This window comes from Syngnathus floridae, chromosome 2 (assembly GCF_059516105.1).
Source record: "Syngnathus floridae isolate MCC-2025c chromosome 2, RoL_Sflo_1.0, whole genome shotgun sequence".
NCBI classification, from domain to species: Eukaryota; Metazoa; Chordata; class Actinopteri; order Syngnathiformes; family Syngnathidae; genus Syngnathus; species Syngnathus floridae.
The window spans coordinates 17,304,397-17,323,855 of NC_142414.1; the positions used below are offsets into that span (position 1 = coordinate 17,304,397).

Genomic DNA, 19,459 nt, shown 5'->3' on the forward strand with positions numbered 1-19,459 from the left:
ACTCCATCCTCAGTGCCAGCCACATCTCACCTTTTAGTCTGTATGTCCTTCATGGGTGTGGAATCAACACTACACGTGTCTCACTGGAAGATAAGAAGCAAAGAAAAAGAGAGTAGATGGAATTAGCGTACCTTAAAGGTCATGTTTTTAACAGCGATGTTAATAATAATAAATAATATAATATAATATAATATAATATATTTTTCCATTGTGTTGACAGTTCAACCTGTGCACATGTCTATCAGTTTTGCTCTATCTCTAAGATTATGCATTTGACATTTCTAGACGTTTGCCCAGCTTTAACCACCGCATATGCGTGGGAGGGACTGGATAATAAAAGTTGAACAGAGTTGAAAAATGTCCTTTTTGTAGGTCTTGTCACCTCTCCCTATTGCTGTCAGACAGAATAAACCATTACCCCTTTAGCAAACTGAGTTGTTTTAGAAGTGATAGCCCACAGCGGTATCAGGGATGGATGTTGGCGCAGAAGGAAAATGAAGAATGGGGACATTAAATGCAAAGTTAAATTCCCTCATGTGTGCAAAGCAGCCAGATAGCAGAGAGACTCGGCCGAGGCTCCGTAAAAGCCCCGATTACAGCTCAAATGATGCTAAGCAGAGTTGGCACGTTAAGAAGCGTGAAGTATTTTCCATAACAATGTGTTTCCAGCATCTCCAAGATGAGTGCATCATCAAGGCGATATGTGCTACTTTCTTAATGAGAGGCAGCAGTTTGCGAGCATTGTTATTTCATGAAAGTAACTGCAACAATGATCCGGGACCAGAAACACCGCCCTGTATCATAGGTTGAGGAAGTTATTTTGAGATGTCACAGTTGCTTCAACATTGTCTCATTTTAACAGCCGCTGGCATCTGTTGTCATATTTTTTTTTTGAACTCCCAAAACTTTATGACAAGTGGGAGCAAATCCTCTCTAATGCGTTTGGATTTTCATTTCCCATTAGAACTGAGGTTCCATATGGGTTTTGAAAAAAACCCTCCTATTTACATTCCACCAGGATTTATTGTATAACCACAACCAAGTCCTCAGACACTGGCACTAATAAGATGAATAACATTTTGTTAACTATTTTCATACTCTGTTTTATCCCAAGTCGAGTAGATGTGACATCCCTGTAGCCACTTCATAGCGTCTCCACTAGTTTTCTGGTTGGTTCTTCTAAAGTGTGCTGTTGTTTGCAGGTACAACTCGGCAGCCCAGAGAGGGGGAAGTTCCTGGAGTGGACTACAACTTCATCAGTGTGGAAGAGTTCCGTAACCTGGAAGAATGTGGACTGCTACTAGAGAGTGGAACTTATGATGGTATTTTATTTTATTTATATTATGAGCAAATTTGACTTTTTAAATGAATATCGAAACCGGACCAAATAACTCCCGCTCTTTTTTGACCACCCACTAAAAATGGTATTTGGTGAAATGGAAATAATAGTCTCGCTTTTTCCTCTCTATATGGGCGCTCAGGTTACTTTTTCTATTGGTCGTCATAGGAACGTAAAATCATACTTGTGTTGTTGCTGTGTGAAACAAGCCAAGTTAATATGTAGCCAGGTGATATGCATGGGGTGTGTGTGAGTCTCCGCTCCCTGTCCCAAATGGGCCCCTGGTGACCAGCCCTTCAACCCTGAAGCCATAAACCAGTCAGCAAGATGAGTAATAGAGCTCTGCCCTCACCTCATAATGCAGCACAAGCATCCTTATATTGATGCCCGACATTCACAAGCTCCCAGAAGTTTAATTATCGTCTCTAAATGTCAATACCGCGACTGAGATATACATCTGAAACAGCAAAAAAAAAAAAAAGGATGTGGGGGGGACAGAGGCAGAGTGATATTTGACCCAAAAAAAACAAAAAACTTTGCTGAGCCTCACAGCAAATGTCTTATCTACATTATTTTGCACAGCACCATTGACAGAAAAGTTGACAGTATATGAATTATTCACAATAGAGGTATGTCTTGCCAAAATTCCTTCAGGTAAAACAGATGTTTCCAGTCCATCAGAAATCCCCAATGGTTATGGTCAGAAACAAAAAATATTGCAGCTGTGGGAACACAAACTATTTCAAATCCCATTAAATGTCAAAGTTTCTTGTTAAAGGCAGAACTACAGAAAAAAAAATTACCTTTAGAACCTTAAAAATGATCACTAGAAACATCCTGTATAATATTATTTAAAAAAAAAAAAAAAAAAGAGTTCGATTTTTTTTTTTTTTTTTTATGTTGCCGTTTTCCTATTATTTATTTTCCACAATGGGGCTATCAAAAAAAGTACCTTCCAATAAGTGTTTTGCCTCGTACTTAAATATAAAAATATCACGGATGACATTCATTATCCAAAAGGGCCTAAGAAATGTCAAGATAAAGGTAGATACTTAACAATTGTAGGCTAGAGTTTTTTAAGTACCTCATGGGCCACTGGGCTACTCTAATGATGCAGTGGAGATTACTGAATTTCTTAAATAGCAGAGACAACAACTACTCGACAATTATAGTCCATGCTTGTGTGTCTGTCAAGGGACGGTTGGTCAGAAAATGAAGATAATAAAATCCTTGTTGTTAATAAAACCAAACACAAATTCATCCTTCCCCTGCCAATCATGAACTGCACTGGGAATGTAATTTTCCACCCCAGTGTTTTTCTGCTCCACAAAGCCCACAACTGTTTCTAAATGAGACCAGTGTTTATGTTGCAGACTTTGTAGAGTCATGAGGCGAAGCTGCATTGCTGTTTATTAGATAGAAAGAAGGAGGGCGGCCTGCCAAAAGTCACCGAGTTGGGAGGGGACCGAGGTGCTGCGCTGGCAACTGCTAACAACTTAGAGTTAACAAAAAGAATTCTCTTTACGGCATATAGACAAGTGCCAAATAAAAAAAGAAAAGTGTCAAGGGGAGTATTGTTAATGAGATGTCCCCAGACGATCTGTGATTGGGAACAGAGGAATGCAGGGTTGGAATAGGTAACTGAAGCTCGGCCACAGCGGCCATTCATGCCAAACGGTGCAACAGTGCCAAAGCAAGCTTGGCCTCACATGCCTCTCACAATCAGAGCCTGGGCAGACTGGGCACTGCCCCAGAGAGTGGAGCTCCATCCTCAATCATTAATGAAGGTCTTTGTGGCTGGCAAAGAAGCATTTTTAAATTTGTACGGAAATTTTGTTCTGCATTTACCCGCGTCAGCCGTAGACACACATATTCACCAGTGTTTGCTGAACAATTTTATGGGTTTGTCAAATTTTTTTGGTTTCTTTTGCGAACCCCCTGAGAGCCAATGCTCTATCAAATGTATTATTATTATAAAAATTACATTACAATATTTAACATCTAAAATATACAGTATATATTCTAAAATTTCGTGTTCGTGAGTTGAGAACTACCTGTACTCTTGCCAGATTTGCATGAATGAGAAATGTAACAAATATTTTCATTAAAAAAAATGACACAAATGATGAATTATAAACACAATGACTTGGGAAGAAGTCAGTTCTTGCCAAGAAGTTGCAAGTCCTCAAAGTCGTGACTTGCGGCAAGTCGTGTGACTCGGCCTGCACACCTCTAATATTTATTATAACATGAATTATTTTGGATTCCTTGCGGGTGCACCCGCCTAGAGAGCACTCGTTCCCTAAATTACACGATGATTAACTATTCACATTTGAAAAGTAAACAAAAGTAAACAAGATGTCTGTTGGGATTCAAGCTAATTTCACAAAGCTTCTAAAACCCCCAACTCCTCAAAGACACTACACTCATCAAATAATTAGTACAAACAATTAGCCTGCAGACGCTTTAGTTCCCCTTTTTTTTTTTTGAGCGTGCATGGTTTTAGACTACTCTACAAACCGCAAACATCTCCTTAAGCTACCATTTGCATCGTGACTAATGAGCTCAGTAGCATTAGCCTAGTATCCATCTTACAGCAGGTGTCCTCATGCACATTATATGGCTGAGCATCATAAAATACACTTGTACCAAGATGAGTAAACTTTCAAATGGTTGTGCTTTTTCAAGTAGGACACTTGTGTGTGGATTCCCCTTTTGGTTTCATTTTACATTTACAGTATGGTAAAGAACTCCTTCGTATCCCCCCTTATCTTCCTGTGGCCTTGTGTGAGGAGGTCCAACTTCTCCAAAAGTATATTTGAGGAAGGATGAAAATGAGTGGCGCTCTTGATGCACTGTGCACGCTCACTCCGTGCAGTGAGCTCTGCACTGCCTTGGGCGGCGGGATGACAGAAAAGGCCGATGGAGATGTCAGGCTTTCAAAACTTTCTTTTTAATAAGCAATATATCTCTTCATTGTTTTTTTTCTCCCCCAGAGCCTAATAGAATTATAAAAGGCTAACATTTACATAACATGCACGCAAGAATGATTTGTAATGCATAGCTTAGGAAAGACAAAAAATGCACTTGAAGATTGAGTGACAATGTTATGTCAGACTTGAGTGATTTTAAAATTTTACTTCGGATCTATAAATCATTGAATGCTTCGGGTCCTGAATACATTAATGGAATGCCAATTAAATATAAACCCAGTAAAGCTCTGAGGTTTGCAATTAGGGGAGCCTGGGAGTATATATATATATATATATATATATATGCTTTTAAATCCAGGTTCAAAACCATACTCTGCCCCTCCCAATACATTTAATTTAGGTGTTTAAAATTTTAAATCATTTTTAAAATCAACTTCATTTTCTTTTTCTTCCTTTGCTTTGCTTTAAAATGTCTATAAATCTGTTATTTGGAAATATGTTTAAATGTTAACAATGTCTGTCTAATTTTTTTTCTGCCTTGCCTAATCTGCACTTTCCGTGCACAGTAAATGCAGCCTATTTCAATTTTAGTTTTGAGAATTTAGCCTAGGAGAGATCTCTTTAAACAGGACAAGTAGGAAACTCATAGCATACCAGAGGTTGCAATTTTGAAAGTTAGATGGCAAAAATTTGGGAGATGTGCCAGACGTTCCTTCTTAAACAAGATCATCTAGTATGTGACAGTCGTGTTGCTTTACAGTTCAAATTTGATTTCTCTAGGTAACTACTATGGAACGCCTAAACCGCCTGCCGAGCCGAGCCCCGTGCAGCCGGACTTGGTGGACCAGGTCTTGTTTGACGAGGAATTTGACAATGAAGTCCAACGAAAGCGCACAACCTCAGTCAGTAAGATGGACAGGAAGGACAGTGCGGCCCCAGAGGAGGAGGATGAAGATGAAAGGCCTCCAATGGTTAATGGTCAAGCTGGTGAGACAAACATTGTCCTTTATTTCCCCTCACGAAATTACAGTGCAAAATATGACAGTCTGTCATCGTGTGACTTGGAGGACATCCATTTAAATAAAACTACTTTGCAACATGCGTGAGATAATGACAGATTTGGACACCCAATCAAGGTAAATGGGCATTTGCAAGTCACTTACTGCCCTGTCTAGATTGTGTGACCTGCTGGCAGAAACAGGGGGTTGGATAAATGCGAGAAGGTAATTGAGCATGTAGCATATCGTCCCATTTTGCAAGATACACATCATCAGCGTAGCTCTGGGTGGTCAGGGAGGGAAAGTTGAGCCTATCGTAACAAAAGATGGAGGAGAGAAGCATTGCATCTTAAAGCCAATGAATATGCCTGCACTGTACATCATTTATGCCTACTGTGCACATAGAAGGGGGGGGGGGCTGTGTGTTTTCTTGTATAAATGAGGGCAAAATGTCAGCAAAGCGCTTTTGTCAAGTTTTATCTTTGTCATTCAATCCTAGTGGATATGCAAAGGGAGCGATCAATGAGCCGCTGAAGGTGGTCAGATGAGAACTTGCAGATAGGGGGGCCATACTCACACATGATCATAACAAAGTCGCTGTGCCGTGCCGTGCCGTGCTGTGCCGTGCCCGGGCTGAAACATTGGTCAGCTCTGCTATTGCCCGGGAGGCAGTTCCTCCCATATCACTGCTGACGTGCAAATTCTATGGCAATTGCTACGCTCCTCTCTGTGTACTCTCCATGCCCCCCCACCCCCATTTCTCGCTCTCTCTCCCTCTCTCTCGACCCTTTCCTCTTTCGGTGGATACAACCACAGAGGAAGAGCAACTTCTGCAGGAGCTGGGCACCATGCAAGGAGCCCAAAGGACATCAAATGTTCCCACATTCTCACCTCCTGTCTCCTTCTCCTTCTACCACCTCCCGTACCCGTATTCCCACCCACTTCCCCTTTCTGTCTCTGTACCGGTGTCCCTGGCGGCATGTCGGGCCGCAACAGACCACAACAAGGACAAGGCGGACTGGAGGAAGTCTGTGCCCAGCTACAATCAGTCGGCTGCGGCCATGGACCTGCGAGCATGGAGTGCCATGGCACAGGATGATAGTCAGGAGCCCCTGCCAAAGAACTGGGAAATGGCCTACACAGAGACCGGCATGGTCTATTTTATAGAGTGAGTAGCCCGAACATTGCTCGGCTTTGGTCTAATTTCTCTCCCATCGCATGAACGCCCAACAGACTCCTGACGCCTCTTAGCCCAATTCCTCGGAAGCATAGTCCAAAAATATTCACCCAAGTCATCTTTATTTACATCATAATAAGCCAGGTCAGTTCTGGTCGCACTTCCCTGCATCAGTCTGGTGAAAGTATCTGCAGGATCAGCTGTTGTTTTACTTTCATTGGCCCTGTGGTAAAGATTTTTTACTTGGCTGGCCCTCATCGTTTTAATTAGCTGTTTTATTTGTGCCGCAACGCATTCTCGGATTTAATATTACCGACACATTCCGAGTACACCGTATGATCTCATAATCTACGTACGTGTGTATCTATTTTCAATGAGCCTTTAAATCTTTTAGCTTCCAAGAGATGCTCAAGTAGCTTGGGTAATATAGTGCCACTAATTGCTTAATCGTCTCATTATCTTTTTAATGATCTTGACAAAGCCTGAAGAGGAATTTTGTCTTTGTGCAGCCATAACAGCAAAACCACAACTTGGCTGGACCCGCGACTCGCCAAGAAGGCCAAGGCTCCTGAGAAATGCGAAGAAGGAGGTGAGACATAATATGACGGATTGAGTTGCACAGTATTGCCAATAAAATGTATTTTTTTAGAGATGATCCGATCCAATCCACTGAATTGTAGAGGTGTCAAATTAATAGATTAATTGACAAGTGAACGATTATCTATTTTAATAATCGAGTAATCGTTTCAAAGTATAGTATAACCCAAAATTGCAGTATTTATTCTCTGTATTTACTGTATTTTTTAGAGATGATCCAATCCAATCCACTGAATTGTAGAGGTCTCAAATTAATCAATTAATTGACAAGTGGACAAGTTGACAATGGATTATCAAATGAATCGACAACTATTTTCTTAATTGAGTAATCGTTTCGAGCTAGTACAAATCTTCTGATTTCAGCCTCTCAACAGTTTTTATTCTCTGATTTCTGTTGTGCGTGAAAGCGGAGTGATTATTGTTTATGTTGCACCAAAATAAGATGTTTGCAAACGACACTAGTAGCTCGCAATCTACTAAATGGGCTCCTCGTAGCTCCAAAACTCTGCAAGTTGGGGAACTTGGTACTTGCTTATTCTTACTTTCATCCAATTGGGCAAATTAAACAAAGCCAACATTTAACAACTCCTCCGGACTCTCAGTGTAGCCGATGCCGATTTTCTTTCCTGATAAATTGGCAACACTTCAGAGTTAGCAAATAAAGAGTGGAACCAGCATTTCCTTCCTGGGTGTAGTATCTGCTCCCTCTAAAGGCTTGTGGAGTAAACGCAGAGCGCTCATCAGTGCCGCCATCTTAACACAAAAGCAATTCTTCCAAGGATTCTTTTGCATCACAGAAGCGGGAACTTGAGATGACGCTCACGTACACACCTCCCAAAACAAAGACCATTATTTTTCTAGCTGTAACAATTGCGCCCTTCCCTCTGCTATCACCTGTCATTTGAAAGTCCGGAAAATAAAACAAGCAATCTATCCTCAAGGTGAAAAGATTTTTCAAGCACCCATGAAGTTCTCACTCTTGTTTTGCTTCCCTCTAGAGTTGCCCTATGGCTGGGAGAGGATCGAGGACCCCCAGTATGGCACCTACTACGTAGAGTGAGTAAACATCTCCTGTATTAGAAGCATCCAAAAGGGAAGTTGAAATGGGGGTGTTAGAGGAGGTGACGTAATATGTGCTTGTTGAGTCATAGTGAATGGACTCCGTGAGCGGCTTCGATTTATAGCACTTATTTAGCAGCAGAGGCAAAGGTGCAGATGAGTCCGATGCGGATGACGCGGCCTATGCTCCCAATTTCCCACAGCCCCTCAAAGCAGGAAAATACAACAAACAATTCAAGTGTTGGGGGCCCTGCGTGGGAAACAAAGGGGAGATTCTTTTCTGATCAAGGCTACAAATCAATGTTTCATTTTGCTTCCCATTACTGCGGACAAAGAAGCGTAGGGGGAGGATCAAGGCCTCTGTTTATGCAAGAGGGTCAACGAGAGGCTGCGTTGCGTCTCCCATGTCTCTGCCTCTTTGTCTGGCCGGGTGATCATGACATCGCCTGATTTTCCAAACATGAGTTGCAGTGATGAGGGAGTATGAATAGATAGCAAAGTGGAGTCCTTCACTTGGAGGGTTGCACGTGCGGGAAAAGCATGTGGCCTGTTTCATTTCATTTGCTGACACACATCATGGGCTCCATCATGTTGGTTGTTGTCATTGCGAAACACGAGGATGGTTAGTTTTGCTTTGCAATATTTCACATGTGTCGTCCTGCAGCCATATCAACCAGAAGACTCAATTTGAGAATCCAGTCCTTGAAGCAAAGAGGAAGGCGAGCGTCGAGACGCCCTCTGCAACATCCTCAACAACGGCCACGCCCTCAGGTGAAAAACACAACAGAAACGCCCTTGAATGCACCGAGCAGTGGAATGATGGCCTTTCTCTTCTGTAGCGTCACTGACTGACTGCCCTTTGCACATCTCGTCCCTCCCGCTGAGATGTGTTAGGAGTTGACAGGCTGCTTATAAACAGCTGCCCTCTGAAGCAATGATAGTCAATTTGCATAATGGAGCCGAACTGCACTGGGCGACGGAACTCATTTTGGCAGACAGATATTAAATTCTGAGGGCTCTGGAGTCGCTTTGAAAGCAGAACCAGAGCAGTTAAAAGTAACTTGTGAAGCCCGTATTGCATTTTCTTGATCAGTTCATCATTTCCTGCCTTAACTGAACGCTGCCGTGTTTTGTTATGCAACTGAGGGATAATATTTAACGTTTTCTGCGCAAATGAAAGACAAGGATATTAGTATTCTAGTAGCCGCTGTATTTTCCAGCAGCCGAGCATCTCTGTAGTCTGTAGATGAAACGGCTTTTATTTATGTGCTGCCAACCTCTGCTTCAATACACAATCTCCACCTCCATGCCCTTTGTTAATGAGAACGAATAATAACCGGCGAGCTTGTGGATGAGCGTGAAGTGGCTTCTAAACAGTGTTCTGACAGGACAGCCAATCTGACCTATCAGACAAAACGGCGAGCGAGCACGACAGCGCCGCCCTCCATCCTAATTACGGCCCTGACAATCCTGTCTGACATTTTATATAATTACTTCACCCCCTGAGATGTCAGACTGTCCCACGGTGGCCCACGGCTTAATTACCACCATGTAAACATGAATTGCATGTACTGTGCACACCCCACCACCCTTTAGTGTTGTTTTATTCACAAACTATTCGTTCAAACTGATTTATTGAAGGAAGTCGGTTTGTCAACAGGTCAGTTCATTTGAGCTCACGCACGCTAGCCAGAAGTGGAACTGTGGCGTGCTGTTATGTATAACTCTTTGGCAAAGGACCTCATTCATTCGTAGTATGCAAATAAATCAGGGACGAGTCTGCCCCGAGTGTTTCTAACCGTGCACGTCATCGGCATCTGCTTCTCCATGCAAGCAAACGACTAATGTTTATTCAAGCCAAATGAAAACAAACACACGCACCATTATCTTGGACTACACGTAAATTAATGTGAAGAGATGCGTGTACATGCGTATTATTATACATATTATTTATCACTATTATCATTACTCTTATATCACTATATAACTTATTATATCACTATTGTTTATGTCCTAACACAGGGATTGTGGTCCGCGGCCCTCTAGTGATCCATAGCGGTATTGCAAGGGGTCCGTGAAATTGGAAATGGAAAATAATTGTAACTTTTTTTTACATTAAATGTATGCATTATTTAGGTTTGATTTATTTTCAAGCTAATTTTGTGAATCGTTTACTCATCCGATTTATGTCAAATGTCGCTGAGATTCCCAAAATAGACATACCGTTGCAAATAAATAGCCTGTATAGGTCCATCCTCCTGAAATAATATTCCGAGTCGCTTCTTTGTCATAATGGTGGTCTCTTGGACAAAACCAGTTGAAAACCCCTGTCCTAATATAACATGACATGCTGTCATCTATGATAGTGTATGTCGCATGAATGCAAACAGATGACACGTTTTAAGCTTTTCACTTTCTTCACGTCACACGAACATTGACACATCCACACAAGCATATGCGACACATTGACAGCTTTTAGGAGATTTGTGAACTTGCAAGAGGCAAATCTTCATTCACAATTTCTGTAAATGACATTTTTTCCACCTGCGACAGAGGAGCCTGCTCTCGGAGTGCGACGCTTCACACGAGACCCGTCTCAGCTGCAGGGGTCCGTCTATCAAACCGCACTTCGAAAAAGCCCCCAGGGCTTCGGCTTCACTATTATCGGAGGCGACCGTCCAGACGAGTTTCTCCAGGTCAAAAATGTCCTTCCTGATGGGCCTGCTGCACATGACAAGAAAATTGCCTCTGGTATGGGTCCCTTTATGTTACTTTGGTACCTCTGTGGACATGTCAAAGAGGCTGAAGGATAGATGAAGAAAGAAACAAGACTCTTTCAATTGCTAACCTAGTTTTCATTTTTTTGGTACACGCATGTTCTGTATATGCAAGATATTTTAGTTTTGACAATGCATGATCTGATACAAAGGTAATTGAGGAAATATAGATATTCCTTTTCAGGCAGCTTTCATCCAATCTTTGAAATATGTTCAAAGGTAATTTCTCTTCTGAACAAAATTGCTTCGGATTATATCGAAAACATTCTACTTGAGTAGGTAGAAGTACATTACCAGCCAAATATTTGGAAACACCTCCAAATTAAAATGCTCGCAAACACATTAAGAGGTCAAGAAATTAAAGCTATTATTTATGATCATGCACAGCTTTGAACTGGAAGTCAAATCACAACGCATCATAAATCTTACACAGAAAATACCGAGCTGTGCAAAGCTGTTATCTCAGCAAAATGAGCCTTCTTGAAAACTCTAACTAAATTAAAAAACATTCTGTTTACCAAATGACTGATTTTATCCGAGCCAAGATTCTCTTAGCACAGTTAAATGCTATACCAAGGCATCTTTTTTGTTAATGGTCCATTAAATGCATCAGCATTTACATTCCTAATGCAGTTTTATGTACCCTGAGCACATAAACATGCAAGGGCGCTCTCTTTCTGTGGTGGAGCGCAGGGGCTGTAGAACTTGCTCCGATAAGGAAAATCTGATCTGTGTTTGTCAGGGGGGTGTATTGATTGTGTGGGAAGGTTGAGACAAGCGTATCGGTCAGCATTTAAAATCGGCTCTCCAGACCTATTCTGTGAGCTATTCATCAGCCAAGCTCCTTTTACAACCAGGCGCATGTGATTGTGATCTCTTTTCGAACCTTCTCACCATTTCTCTCAAATAAATCGAAACATGCTTGATTGGGCTCTTCCAGGTGACGTGATTGTTGACATCAATCGGACATGTGTGCTGGGGAAGACGCATGCTGACGTGGTGCAGATGTTCCAATCCATCCCCATCAACCAGTATGTCGACATGGTCCTGTGCCGTGGTTACCCGCTGCCTGAGGATTCTGGCAGCGGCGAGGACGTGTCCAAGGACTCTTCTCCGGCCGCTTCTAAACCTCACGACCCGCAACCCGTCGGAACCCTCCCCAGGCAGACTGCTGCGGTACCGCCCATGACTAACGGAGGACGTCACCAACACCACCATTCGCACCATCACCACCATCACCCTCCTCATGTCCACAACCAGGAGTGTGCAGATGCCACCTTGCTTCAACCTGAGCTCATCAGCGTGCCTTTATTGAAAGGCCCTGGGGGTTTTGGTTTTGCTATCGCTGACTGCCCCCTGGGCCAAAAGGTGAAGATGATTCTGGACGCGCAGTGGTGTCGTGGTTTGCTGAAGGGTGATGTCATCAAAGAGATTAACAGACAGAACGTGCAGACGCTGAGTCACTCGCAGGTGGTGGACATCCTCAAGGACTTGCCTGTAGGAAGTGAAGTCAACGTGCTGGTGCTCCGAGGAGGTGAGTGACAAAGAAAAACAAATGTGGACACCAACTAAGTTAAGTTTGTTTGTCTTCTCACATTGTCATGAATTACACATAGAGCTCAAGGAAAATGATTCGCAGATTCACAACAGGTTGATTCACGAATGGAGCGATACAATTATATTAAAACGGTCGTTTACATCATGCAGTCCACATTTGGACATCATATGATCAACGCTACTTTGCCATAGTGAGCCTTCAGGAAGTACAATATGTTCTCAAAGATGTCCCGATCCAATCATGTAATCAGCAATCCAATCACGTGAATTTTAGCTGAGCGAGGAGCGAGGCAAAAAAAATAAAAATTCTTAAAATTGGCCAAGTAACCCAAACCTGTAAAGATCTTGTCAAATGGAACAGAAATAGCAAAACATTAATTGTGTTTGGATGAAAAACAATTACCTGTAGAATTAAAAAAAAAAAAAAAAACTCAGGGTAGGCCAAAAGATTCTTCTAAAATAAATAGCGATGTGTCCAAACGACTTGGCTTCAAACAAGAATTTAACAAGTGTAAATCACTTGGTGACAAGCAAGCTTGTTCCCCACCGGTTGCATTTAACGAGGTATTAAATCAATTGTGATGTTTGTAGATGAGAGAAGTCAACACACGCACCCACCCGTAGCCGTGTGGACGGATCATTTTAGCCTGCAGGTGCCTATAAATCACAATGTAAATGTATTGTTTACCATTAGATAAATCAAATGCACTCAAACAATGGAATCCCTCATCCCATATTTAACGTTATTTGGGCCATTCAATCAAATTGGGTAAATGTGTGTCCCCAGGAAATCAAATGTATAAATGCACCCTACAAATAATTTCTCACGTTGACATGTGTTGTGCTTAAAGTCACTTTCTGTTAGCATAAATGTCATGGCTATAGTATATGTATTTGATAATTTGATGCTAAAAACTGATGAAGAGTTTTGTCCAAAAACAAGACATAAAAATGACCGTGCAGGTTCATCATTACTTGGAAAATGAGCAGGCGCTTTGAGCTGCACTTATGCGGGTTCGACCCTGAAGTGCCCTCGTAAAGACAGCCAATGATTTGGCCATGCTCCCAACCTACAAAGTTTTTGCCTCACATTTGACTTGACAATATTATAACTTCCCTTCAGTTGCTTATTGAATGGTGACACCTTAATCTGAAGACATGTTTTTCTTTTCAAACTTTGAGGTATTTTTCACATTTTTCTTCTTGTGTTCCTTTTTGTAAATGCAAATGTTATGGTCCATCCTATTTTTTGGCAGTGTGTGTTCTTTTTTTGGTCTTAACGTCATTAAAAGTGGGTCTAGGCTCAGGTCCCGTGATGACAATAGTTGAGAACCACTGCTACAGTATTATGGGCTTTTATTGTGTGGTTGGAGAATACTGCCTTCTACTGGTGGCTTGAAATTGTAGCCCTCCGGCACCTGTCATGGTCACCACGCTTCCAGACAGATGTTCAGAACAACAGTCCTATTGAGTTCAAAATCTATCTGGAAGCTGGCATCCAGTGTCATGTCACGATATATGTGTAGCTTGTTAGTTCTGTGATATGCGTAGTTGTTTAACAATATTCAAAATAACAAAATTCCTTCTTCTTAGAAGGCAACCTGGGCTTTGTAGTCATGCAGATTCGCAACCATTTTGATTCTCGGCTGCTTACACAACAAAGTCAATAGAAATACAGTATGTATCGTGTCATCACCGAATGTCTTGTCTGCTTCTAGGTCAAACGTCACCTGTGAAATCATTGAAACCTGTAAGTCAAAACACACACACACAAATGTCCACTCCGTAATGATAACACATAAATATATTCACTGCAAGCACCGGCCACATTATTCCGCCAGTGCTGAGATTTACTGCTTTCTGGCAAACTGTGATTTTAACATGATTGTTTGCTCAGCTGTTGAAGTGCACATGCTTTATTTAACAGCTTGATTCCTGCGATGCGCCTCTGTGCTGCTGCACTCTTAAAATAGCAAACGGCTGAAGCAGCAACAGGCTCGCTAATACTGCTTTACTGATTCCTGGCGGAATGCGTAGCCGCACTTGGCGTGTTGTTAACGCGGCCTGTGCTGTTGACACATTAGTTAATGTGATTCTTCTGTTGCAGTGCACGGCAGCAACATCTCAGCCCGCTCCTCAACCGACATTTCAGCCTGCCCCTCAACAGACTCCCCACCACACCCACCATACTCCCGTCGCACAGTTGCAGCGAGCCGAGTTAAACATCAGCCCCGAGACGCTGGGTCCTGCAGAGGTGCCCCCTAATCCGCTCTCCAACGTCATCCCCTCATCTTCTCCCAAACCAGATGCTTCGGAGCTGTACATCAAGTCCAAGGCGATGTTGGATAGCCAACGTAAGTGTACAATGTTTTCTTCGTTGTGTGAGGATGATTGGAAGCTTAATTATATTTCCACATTCTAATTAACTTAATAACTGCCACGACAGTAATTGAGTGAATAAACAGTAAATGGGGAAAACGGTTTGGTAAGATAAACTTTTACACAATTATTCGATTTATCGATGGTATAATCAATAGAATATTTGATTTAAAAAATATATATATGATTGCGACAACACTTTTTGTTATTTTTGCTTAGAGGACCAAATCAAGTAATTTTCTCCTCGCGTTACTTGGACGACAACCAGCTTCTATTAAAAATATATACGTATGTTTTTAAATAAAATTAAAATATCATCCCAAAGAGTTTGCGGTTGTTTAAGCGCCAAGGAAAAGCTTGCGTATGTTATTTTACGGTTTGGTCATTTAAATGGGAAATTTGGCTTTCAAACTACCCACCTCAGTCAAATAAAACAACCAGTCATTGGTTATGAAGCGCTATGCTTTTTAGATATAACTATTTGAAAGGAGTGAGGATCTATCAGTCTTATTGTCATTCCGAATGAATGCAATTCTTAAGAAAAGCTTTTTCTGCAGCTGCAAACTCCAAGGACCTGGATGTATACATAAAGAGAAACCAAGAGTCAGGCTTCGGCTTCAGGGTCCTTGGAGGGGAGGGGCCGGAGCAGCCGGTAAGTGGAAGTCTCCCTTGTCTTATTCCTGGAAATTGAATGTTTCAGTGCATTCAAATGTCTTGTGTCGGCAGGTTTACATCGGTGCCATTGTCCCGCTGGGTGCAGCTGAGAAGGACGGGCGCCTGCGGGCGGGTGATGAGCTGCTTTGTATTGATGGCGTGCCAGTGAAAAACAAATCGCACAAACAAGTACTGGAACTCATGACCAATGCGGCGCGCAACGGCCAAGTCATGCTAACCGTCCGCAGGAAATTGACACATTCCGGTGAGTCAACTTGCATTGATTGCATCTGCCAAACAGGTAAAATAGCTGCATGATTATTTTGTAATGTTGGGTCGCAGTTTATTTTTGTTGTTGGTTCATCTTGCCATTCTGCAATGACTCAATTTGCCATGCCGACCTCGGCCAGCCTTAAATGTCAACCAGTCTTATATCAAACAAACAACCAAATAATTTTTTTTTGTATTTGAGTTTTTGGGGTTTTTTTTAAGACAAAAGATTTATAGTAATTGGTTAGTTGTAGTTCTAATCACGTGTCTGTGTATATGTCAGATGGCGGCGGCGGCGGCTGGGACGACGAGGGCTGGCAGCAGCCCCTCCAGGTGGCACCTGCTCTGGCCGGCACCTCTCCTACGACGACCCCTCGAGGGGAGCCGCTGAAGGCGGCCTATCCCTCCCGACAGGAGTCCTTTGAAGTCACTCTGCATCGCAAAGACAACGAAGGCTTTGGCTTTGTCATCCTCACCTCAAAGAACAAGCCCCCTCCAGGAGGTCTGACATGCATTATCATTTTTAATGCAAATTCAACAAAGCAGCAGAGCATGACAAGTGGAGGTTGGCATTGGATGTGACATTACAGTGCATAGCACGTCCATATGTAGGCGTTCACTTGAGCTCAGGTTATTCCCAGGACCCTAATATATACATATGTATATGCATTGCCGTAATATTTTTGTTAAAGTCAAAAGAGTAAATAATTGGTCAAGTAAAGATCAATTTAATTTTGTATATATTGATTAGATTTTATTTTACATTTGTCATTATTTTGATTTGTGATAAATGCCAAAGCGTAAATGAAACATTCACTTATTACGATATAGAAAATATGACCTGAATAAAGACGCGTTATTTTGGGCCAATAAAACAAATAACAGCCTTTAAGAGACACCAATAGTCTTGGAATAGAAATGTAAATAGTGTCACAATTATGATACAAGTTGTCTTCCTCCACCATGATAGTCACGTGTTTGCATATTTGTGTGTTTCAGTAATACCTCACAAGATCGGCCGCATCATTGAAGGCAGCCCCACTGACCGTTTGGGCCAGATGAAAGTGGGCGACCGAATCTCTGCTGTGAACGGTCAGTCCATCATGGCGCTGTCACACAACGACATTGTCCAGCTCATCAAGGAAGCCGGCACTTCGGTTACCCTCACTGTTGTCCCCGAAGACGGTGGGTTGGCATGTTTTTAATCGCACTATTACGAGGCTGTGATCCTCCTGCGTGTCATTTTGAGTGTGGCCTTTGCTCATACAGACAGCATGCCTCCGTCCACCACCAACTCAGCCATGCAGAGTCCATCAGTGCATCCGAGAGCTGTCGGCCAGCAGCCTCCCAGCTATGCAGACGGGTACAGGTAAGACGGGAGGGGGATTGTAGATAAATTAATAATACATCCAATCTTCTTAGTGCTGCTGGCGATTTGTGGCTCACACACAGCAAGATAGAAAATCCCCTTCCGCCTCTGCTTGAATGGTGGCGCATATCAGGAAAAAAAAGATTACAGAGCAGTCAGGCTCCGTTTTATGCTGCACTTTTTAATCCTCCAAGCAGCAGTTCCTCACCTGCTCAGCATTCCAATTCTACCCATTAAGCGCCTCTGCAGTGCCATTGATGATATAAGCAGTTTGTGAGCACAGAAACGTTACAGCAACAAGCTCCACTGAATTGTCAAAACGGTTCCACTGTTTGAAGGTGTCAGAACAACTTTGTCACCCTATTATACAGGTGTAGTGAATAAACTGGCCAGAAGGTTTTATAACCCTAAAATCAGAACTGGTTTTTGTGTTTTTATTCCATAATGAGGAATTCAGATGGTTTCTAAAATGGGGTTGTTATGGCCCCTAGTGGCAGGTTATGGAATTAAAAGTTGTACACCAGCGTTATTAATAAAAAATAATAAGCAAATCGCCATGCTTGAGGTGTTAGGGGGGAAAAAATCTGGAAAGAATATTGCGTATGAATTCAGATGAATCTTGAGGCACCTCATTGTAGAAGAACAGTCATGTGACATATAAATACAACCAAAAAATAAGAGACCGACCTTATTCCTTCAGTTTCCTGTTCATTTGAAATGACTAGCACAACTAAACGATTTGTTTGGACCAATATATCAAAGGTTTCTTGATAATAACCAAACTCACTTCACAAGCTTCAAGTGTTTATTGTTTTTTATTTTTCTGGCGCAGGAATGGTGACATGGGAACACTCAACACGGCAGGCGTCATGCAGGTGAGTCTGCATTTGTAATTTTTTGGGGACTCTTTCTCCTCTTTATTTGGTTGCTCAGCTGTTGAGATGCTGTTTGTTGTATTCCGAATTTCTAGCATTGCTTTGAATTGATTTTTCTTCAAAAGGATTGTTTTGTGGTGGAGCTGGATCGTAGCCAGAGGGGTTTCGGCTTCAGTCTGAGGGGAGGTAAAGAGTACAACATGGGCTTGTTTATCCTGCGCCTGGCTGAGGACGGGCCTGCAATTAAAGATGGAAGGATACGTGTGAGTTTTTGCCATTTGGATAAAAATAAATAGACCTTCCGAAGTCTCTCATGAAAAAAAAAAAAAAAAAACCTAAATCTGCTCGGTAGGTTGGCGATCAAATCGTCGAGATCAATGGTGAGGCCACTCAGGGCATCACTCACACTCGAGCCATCGAGCTGATCCAAGCGGGAGGCAATAAAGTTCATCTGTTGCTGCGACCTGGCCAGGGTTTGGTTCCCGATCACAGTGAGTGACGCACATAGCGTGGATCTCAAGTGTTGGATATTGGCCGTACGCTTCTTCTTCTCATGCATGCGTTACAAGCTTTCTCTCTCTCTCGCCTCTTATATCTTGAGCTCGCAAGCACTCTCACGCGCCGATATCTGACTTGCCTTCTCTGTTTTTTTTCCATTGGCACGGCTGTCTGTCTGTTTCTATTTGTCTCTTCCTCCTATAGGTCTGAGCTCTTCTTCCACCCTGTGCTTCTACATGAAACCAGAGCATCACTAAAGGCCTCACTGCTTTTCTTGGTCTGTCCCTAAATAACCGCGGTAAAACCTTGTGCTCCTCTCCCTTCTTCCCGAGTGATCCATCTGCTGCCAGATTTAAGTGTTGCTCTCTGCGCCTTCCTCTCGCCCGCCTTCAAATAAATAGAGCGGTTGCATGTGACAGCACATGTAAACAGGTTCTGAACTTGGATGGCGAAACCAAAGCAGTGAGTCCTAGAAGAACAAACAGACCTGCAGGAGTTAGGAAGTTGTTATGTCGGATGCCACTGAACACACGCCTTTCTCTGAGGTGGGGGGAAAAAAACCTCTTGCCTTGTCATCAGCGTATTAGTGTGGCGTTATTATTGTTATTTTATTTTTATAAAAGCAAACCTTGGTCAGCAAGGGTGTGTTCAATGGTACGCCTTTGCTGCAAAAGGAGGAATTTTCATGATTTGCTGCTCCTGGAAATTGAGCACATTTCATTTCTAGCAACAATTTGTTTTCTGTTTGCTCTGTGTACAGCCACAGCTGTGCTCAGAAGCAAAATCATAGTGACCAAAGCAGCCTATGGGTCAAGATTAGTATGTTGCAACGCAGGATTTAGTTTTACTAAGCTATCATGCAGTAAGCTGAGCGCTTTTTGTTTTTACCATGACAATATTGCACCTCTGATGCATGAACGTTATTTTCCCTTCAGTGTGCAAAATACCCCAGTCAAGGACGTGTTTAATTTTCTGCT

The 19,459-nt window shown here is 42.4% G+C and overlaps 1 protein-coding gene across 2 annotated transcripts in view; it reads left to right on the forward strand.

Moving 5' to 3' along the window:
* magi3a (membrane associated guanylate kinase, WW and PDZ domain containing 3a) overlaps positions 1–19,459 on the forward strand; it is a 56,140-nt gene that overhangs the window by 33,915 nt on the left and 2,766 nt on the right. Inside the window, exons 3-21 of one of the 2 annotated variants that reach the window (XM_088369636.1) lie at positions 1,203–1,322; positions 5,053–5,259; positions 6,267–6,438; positions 6,957–7,036; positions 8,043–8,100; positions 8,768–8,874; positions 10,657–10,854; positions 11,821–12,414; positions 14,156–14,187; positions 14,545–14,791; positions 15,374–15,468; positions 15,543–15,735; positions 16,024–16,242; positions 16,740–16,925; positions 17,010–17,109; positions 17,942–17,984; positions 18,110–18,247; positions 18,337–18,475; positions 18,687–18,759. In XM_088369636.1, the coding sequence (XP_088225762.1) occupies positions 1,203–1,322; positions 5,053–5,259; positions 6,267–6,438; positions 6,957–7,036; positions 8,043–8,100; positions 8,768–8,874; positions 10,657–10,854; positions 11,821–12,414; positions 14,156–14,187; positions 14,545–14,791; positions 15,374–15,468; positions 15,543–15,735; positions 16,024–16,242; positions 16,740–16,925; positions 17,010–17,109; positions 17,942–17,984; positions 18,110–18,247; positions 18,337–18,475; positions 18,687–18,739 (2,981 nt within the window). In that variant the 3' untranslated portion in view covers positions 18,740–18,759. The remainder of the gene's footprint in view (positions 1–1,202; positions 1,323–5,052; positions 5,260–6,266; positions 6,439–6,956; positions 7,037–8,042; positions 8,101–8,767; positions 8,875–10,656; positions 10,855–11,820; positions 12,415–14,155; positions 14,188–14,544; positions 14,792–15,373; positions 15,469–15,542; positions 15,736–16,023; positions 16,243–16,739; positions 16,926–17,009; positions 17,110–17,941; positions 17,985–18,109; positions 18,248–18,336; positions 18,476–18,686; positions 18,760–19,459) is intronic. The other variant, XM_088369634.1, reaches the window with a different exon arrangement.